Source organism: Pyrus communis, chromosome 10 (genome assembly GCF_963583255.1).
Source record: "Pyrus communis chromosome 10, drPyrComm1.1, whole genome shotgun sequence".
NCBI classification, from domain to species: Eukaryota; Viridiplantae; Streptophyta; class Magnoliopsida; order Rosales; family Rosaceae; genus Pyrus; species Pyrus communis.
In genome coordinates, this window is record NC_084812.1 from 8,022,829 (window position 1) to 8,032,593 (window position 9,765).

Sequence of the window (9,765 nt, forward strand, 5' to 3'; positions counted from 1 at the left end):
TAAATTTTGGGCTTTATTACTTTAAAATAAAAATTATTGCACTATTATTGACCTTTCCATTTCTCGAACTATCAATTTAGCGACTACTCATTTTACGTAATACGCAATGAGTAAGATTAGTTCCTAAACTTTAATCTTCTGCTCTCTATTATCTATATCTTCTAGATTATAGTTTTCACTAAAAAAAAAAATCTTACTTATTGTCTGCATGACATTTGTTAATCTGTTGTTCATCGATATGACTCCACGTAAGCAAATGAATGAACCAACTAAAGCGTTGCATCGAAGTTAATAGACTAAGAATTCATAATTTCAGGTAGTAAAGTGTCAATTTTTAAACGAAGTAGTGACCAAATTGTTACTGAGAATAAATTAGAAGGGTGGAAAATGAAATAATTTCAACAGTTTCATGTCATATATAATTTTACAATATTAATACAGTAATAATACAAAAGATGAATTTCATTCATATTATTGCTAGCGCATTATGAGGCTAAACTGTCACATCCCGGCCCGGACCCCACCACATCTCAAGCTCCACTCCGCCGTAACATGATATTGTCCACTTTGGATCCTGACCACACCTCATTCTGGATCGGGATGTGTCATAAACCCACTCCTCACGCGCTTAGTGTAAAAATATCATTTATTAAAAAAAATAAAATTACAATAAATATATTAATAATATTTATTCATGTTATTATTTATGGGCGGAAGCTTCTACACTTATGATACGATTTCTGATCGCCACCTTTACAAACATGGTAAATCCTGGGACACCTGTACAGGCAATTATTGCCCAAAACCACATTCGCCGAACCGGGTTTTAACCCGAGCAGAGGACGGGGGATGGGTCCGCACAAGTAATTCCCACCCAGCAGGAGCCTCTCGAGCTTCGAGACTCCGGATCCGGGCACCGCCACTTTGAGCGCGTACTGGGTCGGAATCATACCCGTGAACTTATTGTTCTCCAGCGTCAATGCCGAGAGCTTCCGCATCGCCGCCATGAACAGCGGTAGCATTCCGCTGAGCTCGTTGTTGCTGAGGTCTAGTGCAATGAGCGCGCTCTGGGCGCTCGGAGAAGGAGAAACCGGGGGCTTTACGGACGTGAATTGGTTGAAGGAGAGAGTAAGCTGCTGTAGCGACAGGTGGTTGAAGAGGTGGGCGGGGACGGCACCGCCGAGTTGGTTGTGACTCAGGTCGAGCACTTGCAGAAAACCCAACTGTTTGATGTTTTCCGGGATGTTTCCTACTAGGCTGTTGTTTCGCATGGAGATTTGGAGCAGAGATGTCGGGAAATTTAGTGGGACACCTCCGGAGATGGCGTTGTTGCTGGCGTCTAAGTAGCTTAGGTTCTGAAGAGAACCCAACTCGGGAAACTCGCCGCTGAGCAGGTTCCCTTGGAGCTCGAGCCGCTGCAACCCCGCCAGGCCGTTCAAGCTCGATGGGGTTGCGCCCTCGAGGCGGTTGTTGTCGAGAAAAAGCTCCACGAGGTTCGAAAGCGATCCAATTGAGTCGGGAATTGCGCCGGAGAACGAGTTACCGGAGAGACCGAGTCGAATGAGCCCTGTTAAGTTGGAGAGCGACTCGGGGATCGACCCGGAGAAGAAGTTGTTGGAGAGGTCGAGTGTTTGCAAATAGGGGAAGTTCCAGGAGAGGGAGGAGAGCAAGCCGGAGTAGCCGGCCTGGTCGAGGGTGAGCTCGGTGAGCCTGCTGACTGACGACGAGGAGTCAACCTTGTCGCAGCGGAAGCCGCAGGTGAACCGGTCGCTGAAGAGGTTGTCGCATGGGTCGAGGTTGAAGTCCCAGGAGCTGACGCACGAGCCCGGACGCACTGAGCCGGGGTCGAGTGAGTTCTTGAACTCCTTGAGAGCTTCAATGTCGGCCCAGAAAGTCTTGGATTCTGCTCCAAGCTGCAGACTTGCGGATGAAATTACGAACATGATCAGGAAAAATAGGGAGAAATCGGAAATGGAGACACCCATGAAGTGGTTTTTGTGGAAATTTGATCAGTTGGGGGTGGGGAGTGTGAAGTTGCAGAAACAGGGGAGGAGGGAGAGGTTGATCGGGACCGTTGGTTTTGAATCAGAAGTCGGAATTTTGATGCGAGGCAGAGGGGAAAAGTGCTTAAGCGAGGAAAGCACTTTGTTGGCTTTTGGTATTGGGAATCAGACAGAGTTCAGCGATCTTATATAGTGACGTGTGTTGGTTGGGCTGAAGCGGCGGCGGCTACTGCTAGTTGCTTGTGGTGAGCTGTCTTTGGTATCTCTCTTTCTTTATTTTTCATGTACAAGAAGGAATCGTATATGGTAACGTTTAAAGTCAATGATACAATATTATGTATAAGAATGTTTTGGACGGTAAATATATAAGAAGTTTTTATGAGCTATTTAGTATTACGGTTGAATGGTATTCTTCTTTATTTATAAAATATTAAGTTTGATTTTTGTCGAAACGAATTAAATTACATTATTACTAACATATTGTAAATTTAAACTTATTTCATCCATGTAAATAATATCATTCGTTAAAAAAAATGAAATTTGCTTTTGTGAGAGCCATGGTTTCATAATGTTGAAAACTTGAAGTAAAAGATAATGCAAAAGTTCTTGAGTTCGTTAGCACCACTTAGTTTAGTCGGGAGTTGAAATTGTGTCACAGTCCAGATCAACTTCGGATGCGAATCACAATGTTTGGATTGACACGTGGCTACAAATGCTTGGCCCTTTTACATCAACAGCCCGTTCTCATCCACAATGTCTACAACTTTGAGAAGGTCTGGGGTACGATACCTGATTTGCATGCGGTGTGAGGCGAAGTGAGGGTGAAAGTGTGTCGGATGAATATAACAAACCGGGCGTAGTGGGGTAAGGTAAGTTTTGTGTCTCGGTCTGCAGACACGTGGTCCAATTGCTTGATCCCATAATTTCACTTACAATTGACACTATTACTAAAATGTTTTATTTACAAAAAATGAGAAAAATGAGTCGTTCCTCGTTGCAAAGAATGTGAGAAGTGATGAACTTATCCGCAATGAGCATTTCAGCCGTGTAATGCTTTATCTATCAGAGGAACTCTTGTGGTTGCAAAAAGACATTATTGTATACATGTCAGCCTGTAATTTTCTATAAACCTAATCACGCTGTCAATCGAACAGGATCCCTTTTGCCCTAGTTCTCTATAAGCCGTTAAAAATGGCTTCCTTACAAAAGCAGAAGCCAGTTCTAGGTCGCAATCACTAAGAAAAGAAAAAGATAAAACAAAGGTGGGTGGCCATTTAAAAAAAAAAAAAAAAAAAAAAAACCAGCTCATAGAATCGATTCCCCTATGATTCAGTTGTTACAGACAGCCTCTAAGTTGGTGAATGGTATGTCCTAATTGGTGAAAGCACTTTTATTATAAGTCCTTATTAGAAAAGCTAACAAACTTGAAAACACAGCAGACTTTTTCCAAAAGCCAACCGATTTCCAATTTTCCAGAATGCAGATTCGCGTTTGGTATTTTCCAATTTCCAACCACCACTCAGGAACATTGTTTAGAAATCATACTATGAATTAAGAAATACATCAACCAACTGGGTTCATGTTGAAGTAGTCGTATTTCAGTGCAGTTCATGACAATAAAAAACAGTAAATGTCGACTGTTAAACTAAAAGTCTAAAACAGATAACTATAACCCAATGATTATTTAGTTTAGCGGCACTCAATCTCTTTTTTCATGAGAGAGATTATGAGTTTAAGTATAATGGACGACAATTGTCCATAAATAGAGAGACAATAATAACATGGCCAAAATGGGAAAGATCAAAAGTTAGGATAACAAGGAGCTGGTTGGTTAGTGTTACCATTGGTTACAATAGCAAAACTGATATATCTATATATACATATACTTTTGTACTACAACTTTTCGTCCTTCGGGCTGAAGGATTAACTACTATACATAGAAATTTAGCCGAAATAGTTATTGAAATTGACATAACTCCTCACTTTGGTCACTAAGATTTGAAATCGATAGAAGTGGTCCCTAAGTTTGTCCACCATCAATCATTTTGGTCATCCCGTGAAAAATCTCTGTTAAATAAGAACCAAAATGATAAAAATACCCTCAATCTAATAAACAATGGGCCAAAATGATTTGACAAAATTTGAGGGTATTTTTGTCATTTTATTCCTTATTTGTGGAAAATTTTTCACAAAATGATCAAAATGATTATTGATGGACAAACTCAGGAACCAAAATGATTAACGGTTGACAAACCGGTTCTAACAATTTTAAATCTTAAGGACCAAAAGTTATGCCAATTTCAGGGAGCAGTTTATATAAAAAGCCTATACATTCTATAATCAGGCAGGGTGAGGATGCTCCTATTTAATAATAATAAAGTATAACAGACCAAGTATGGTCTACTCGAAAAGAATTGGAACAAGAAAGGCACCTTGTCATATTATTCTCCACTTATGGGCCTCTCTCAGGTGACCATTCGAACTTGGTGTGCTTATCCTCGCTTTTCTGGCCAATTCTTCCCAGATACTGCCTCACAGATTTGTGATTTGTCTCAAAATTAAAATACATGTCCCTAATCTGCAGATTGTCATTAACAACAAATTAGTCGAGAGTACTAAATAAGTAGGAGGAAGCACGCTTGAGGGAAAGACGAAACAAGAATGGTAGCATGAAAAAATAACAATATAAGAATATAATCGGTTGCATAGTGAAATAGAAACCTATTTACCTCAATCAAATTACTTGAACTAAGACTAACACGCTGTCCCGAAGCAACTTCTTCACCATTCAAAAATATTGAACTCTTGCCAAGATTCTTCAAAGAGAAAGAACCATCTCCTTCCATCTTTATAAAAGCCTAAAGAATAATTAACAAAAGTCGTATTAAAATCATAGCGAAAATTCTTGGAAGGAATATAACAACATAAAAACAAGCAAAGTAACACTTCCTCCTTGTTCTACCCTGCTGTGAAGTCAGATTTATAGAGACAATGACCAAAGTCGCCCAAAGAACAAAAATTAGGCGAAGGAGCATGAATGGATAAAAGGGGATTGTGGAAATCGCCACCCTTATTTTATTTCCCCCCTCACATTTCATCGTATCATTTGTCAAAAAACTCAGGAAACAGTTTTTTCGACACCTTAATCCCATTCTACAGATTGAGTCAATTATCATAGAGCAAGGAAGGGAAACAAAAGGTCCTGGAACAATCATAATAGGATTAGAAGGGAAAAAATGTCCCACCTGCCGCCGAGATATTTTCTTATGCCGCCCTTCCTTTCCCAAGTCAATATCAACTTCGTTATCTTCTGTTGATCTGCCAATTATTACCTACAAAGTAGGAAGAGGATGCAACAGGTTTGCAAAGGAGCGGCATGAATCTGAATCAAAACTTTAAAATCCAAACAAACACACCTCAGTTTTCTTAATGTATTCCTTTATCTGGTTTCCATACAATATTGCAAGTGCACCTTTAGATGCAAGGGTTCTTTGCATAGAGGATCGTGCACACTGTTCCAACCTCATGATTTTTCTTTTAGAATCCTCGTTTTGATACTCTAAGACTGCAAATACCACAGAAAAGAATATAAAAAAGACAAGCACAAAACAATACAGACAATTATACATGACATTCTATACATTCGACTGTACCATACAAGGCGGAACTCTTTGCCACATTTGGTTGATGGTTTCTCAATAACCAGAATATAAGGGAAGGCAGCTAATGTAAAGTTTTATCACTTATTACACATCAAATCTTTTAAGTACTATGTTTAAATTATTTATAAAAATAATAAGACGAGTTACCTTCACTACTGATGTATGAATCCTGATCCAGTGGATATAAATCCATCTCAAGTATCTGAAGATAGCATAAACCAGTTAGAGGGGCAGATCCTAGAAATGGACTAAGTAGAAGATTACAAAAAATCTAGCTAATCAACAGAACTATTAATGCTTGCCATCGCTTCAATATCAGAATAACAAGGAATGTCAGCATCATCATCAGATTTTTCCTCAGATTCTTCACGATCTAGTACTGATGGGTTGGCTTCTGGTTCTGGGAAAGTTGTAGAACCCTCTGCGCATAAGGGTGCAAGTTCTGCAATTGTAAAAGGAGCTTCTACTCCCTGTTCACAACAATCAGCTTTAGTAATACATATTTGCAAGAGCAACCAAGAAATTTATGAAGTGACTGCAGTTAAAAAATTAATAACCTCTTCTTTGAGCCCTTGATTGGTGATAGACTTAGATGGTGCATGTGCTGATCTGCTTTGGCTTTGGTCGGCAATGACATTTTTATCATGTTTGGAGACTGAAGCTACACATTTACTATCACCATATAGAGCTTTAACTCCAAAAGAACCAAGTGCATGGTTAGGGCTGTCTTCTGTACTTGTGTCGTATCCCACCATCTGGGGAACCTTAAAAGGTCGTGCAGGATCTTCTTCTTTCCTTTGTTGATCGCATTTTCTTTTACCAGTTGAGGAAGCCAATTCATGAGCTCCTTTTAAGGTTGGTTCCCCTACAGCATGAACAGTTGCAGTAGATGGAAATATATCATCATTGCATGGGATTTCAGGGTCCTCAGTATTCAATGTGCAGATCATCTCTTCATGATTAAGTTCAGGAGTAAGAGGATATGGCACTGACGTAGATGCTGTCATATTGGCTTCGGAACAAGAGATAACACACTGATCATCTTGGCCAGAGTGAGACAGTTCAGCAGCAACATCCATCTCGGCAGCCTGCATATTGTCTGTAACAACCTGGCATGAATCTGAAATCAACTTTGGGGGAAGATCTTGGCCAGAGTGAGACGGTACATCATTTTCATGAACATCCTTGGTCTTACTCAACGAAATCGGATTCAGGTTTTCAGAAGAGGACTTATCTATTGACTCCTTGCCACTGGCATACATGAAGGCAAGCTCATACTCATTCACAAGGTCTATGTCTGCATAATCACCCCCGGAAACTGTGACAGACCTAATCAGTTCATCATTAAACACTTCCTCAGAATGGATATCGTCGTATTGAGATGAACCAATATTATCCACATCCATATCATCAGTAACTACCAATGTCTTTTCGGCATCCTCACCATTAACCCCCACGCTGACATCCATTGGCATTTCTGGTGCCCGTACATCCTCAATCGTTTTCCAAAGAGGCTCATCTACAGATGCATGAGATGGCCCTATATCTTCCGCATCTAAGGCATTCCCAAAATCAATTGCATCATCTCCATGAGCAGGCAGATCTTGACAGGCATTATCATGGCAAAAAGCATTCTCTCCTAATTTGTTACCTGGCAGCAAAGAAACCTGTTCGACAAATTCATTTGAGCACCCTTCCCCCACAACTCCCTCCACAACATAATTTCCAATCGGAACACACTCCCCACCTCCCTCCGCACCATGATTTCCAATCGAAACACGCTCTCCACCACGAAATGCATTAGCAGCATCGCCGTTATCCACATCACAATCCAAAAACAAGGGCTGATTATGATCTCCAGCCCCAAAATTTTCCTCTAAAGCCTCGCCATTATCAATGTCCGGCCTGAAAAGAAAATTACGATCGAAAAAGTCCTTCTGATAAGAATCCGGATCAACGGAATTAACGTCGCCTAGTCTCCTCTCTATCTTCTGCATAGCATAGTAATGCTTCCGTATGCTATCGGATTTTCGCTGCAAACCCCTAGAACGACTGAATCTACTAGCCTTGGACGCTGAGTTGGAATTGCAACCTTCCAACTTCGCCAACCGAGCCGACGCCTCCGCCGAGACATCAGCGTCGTAGAGGAGCGAGCACCACCGCTCCCGCAACTCTCCGATTGTGAATTTGCGCGAAAATCGCACCGCGCCTCTGGCAAGTGCTTCCAGAGAAGCACCTGTCTGTAACCGTTAAAAAGCACCAAAGAGATTTTCAAAAATTAATTCTAACAATCACTCCATAAAAAAATTAAAAAAAAAAAATTAAAAGAATAAAAAACCAGACGCAAAGCAGAAGAGGATGATAGCTTTAATGGCAGCAACGGCAATAACTGAAAAGTAAAAGGACCGAAAAGGAAATTGCGTAAATTTGGGAGAAAATTGCAAAGGATTACCTCCATGGCATCCTTCAAGCGGAGGTCGTCTTCCGGCATCCATGGAGGAGCCGAAGCCACTGCTTCCATATGGATTCGCTTCCGAAATGGTCCCGAAATTCAAATGCAAGTGATTATTTTCTTCTGAAATTTTCAAAATTCTCGAAGATCTCGGCGAATTCGAAGCCTCTGAGAGTTGTGAATTTTCTGACAGTGGTGGTGGAGTTGCAGGGAGTGGCGAGTTACTGAGCCGACCGAGTCAGGCGAGTGGAAAGAGCGCCAGGAGTGAAAAAGTAGCGACTGAGCTGTGTGACTTTACGAACACGCGCGTAACGTTTCATGGACTGGCTGGCTGGCTGAGTTTAACGTGAGGGATTCGCGTTTTGGGATTCGGCTCGCGGATGCTTGATTTTTGTTAATTTGATTGGTTGGATTTGGTTTTACTTTTGAGTTTCCTGCGAGTTACGAAAATGCCTTGGCCGATCTTTTTCCTTTTGGGTTTCGTAGATTAATCTAATTCGCTGCGGCGACGTCGTCTTCGTGAAGTTGTCATGCACCAAAGTCAAGCCCACACCCAATCCCAAGATCAAGCCCAAGAAAATTAAAGCTCTCACTTGACCTTTTTTCTTTCTTTTTTTTATAAGGTAATAATTTATTAAAATTATTCTAATCTACAGTAACGGAAATTCGCACCTGGATACCAAAAAAGATAGTATTTTGATCAGCTAATCTAACTCATATCTCTTATCAAACGATATTCAAAAGACAAATAAAGGAAAGACAAAAAGTAGGAACGCGTTAGAGGATAAGTCCTTACTTTTTAAATAAAGCATTTAAAGTCACATGAGCATCTGGTCTAGCAACACATTAGTCTTTATTTTGTTGAAGGGGATATTGAATTTAAATTTCATGCATGACAAATTACTGATTAACCAAAAAGGAAGAAACAAAAGCATATGAGGATTGCTCCTAGTGAAACATGTTTTTGGGTGTCAAAATATTTTCATGACAACTTTAAAACTTCGATCATGAATCATGATAAACTGACAACATAATATATTTGTTAGATCATACATCGTCTAGGGGAGAGGATCCTCTATGCCTTATATGTACATGCCCACCTCCAATTAGCACGAGGTCTTTTGGAAGCTCACTGGTTTCGGGTTCTATCGGAACTCTAAAGTTAAGTGAGTTTGGGCGAGAGCATTCCCAGGTTGGGTGACCCACTGAGAAGTTCTACTTGCGTGAGTTCCCATAAACAAAACCGTGAGGGTGTGGTCGGGGCCCAAAACGGACAATATCATGTTAGGTAGAGTCGAGCAGGGGATGTGGTGGGGGCCCGGACCGGGATGTGACAATATTAGACTGTAATTATTATCTCTGACATAAATTGACTCAATTAACTAACAAAAAAAAAAAGAAGAAAGAATTAAAGACATAAAAATAGAACTAACTAAAATAACCCTCTACATATTTCATAAAATTCCTATGGTAAGTATGTAGGAAGCACTTTCATGAAATTGATTTTGGATTCCAAAAGCAGTTTAAGTGCTCCTTGAAGAAGCACCAAATAAGGCCATCTCTAACTGAAGGGTCTAGAGGGCTATAGGCCCGAAAATAGCCCGAAAATCGTCTCCAACCAAGGGCTAGGCTAGAGGGCTCGTGGGCC

General features: G+C 40.6%; 2 protein-coding genes across 2 annotated transcripts; both read right to left on the minus strand.

The window, feature by feature from the left end:
• Positions 1-393: 393 nt before the first annotated feature.
• Positions 394-2,405, minus strand: LOC137748426 (receptor-like protein 34). The gene has a single exon (XM_068488574.1). It carries the CDS (start codon positions 1,983-1,985, stop codon positions 705-707), a length of 1,281 nt encoding a protein of 426 aa, XP_068344675.1. The 5' UTR covers positions 1,986-2,405; the 3' UTR covers positions 394-704.
• A 1,101-nt stretch (positions 2,406-3,506) lies between these two features.
• On the minus strand, positions 3,507-8,546 carry LOC137747699 (uncharacterized). The gene is made up of 8 exons (XM_068487857.1): positions 8,118-8,546; positions 6,223-7,905; positions 5,968-6,135; positions 5,813-5,867; positions 5,420-5,568; positions 5,249-5,335; positions 4,733-4,861; positions 3,507-4,581 (listed from the first exon to the last, which is right to left on the minus strand). The coding sequence occupies exons 1-8, from the start codon at positions 8,184-8,186 to the stop codon at positions 4,456-4,458; spliced, it is 2,466 nt and encodes an 821-aa protein (XP_068343958.1). The 5' UTR covers positions 8,187-8,546; the 3' UTR covers positions 3,507-4,455.
• Between the last annotated feature and the right edge of the window lie 1,219 nt (positions 8,547-9,765).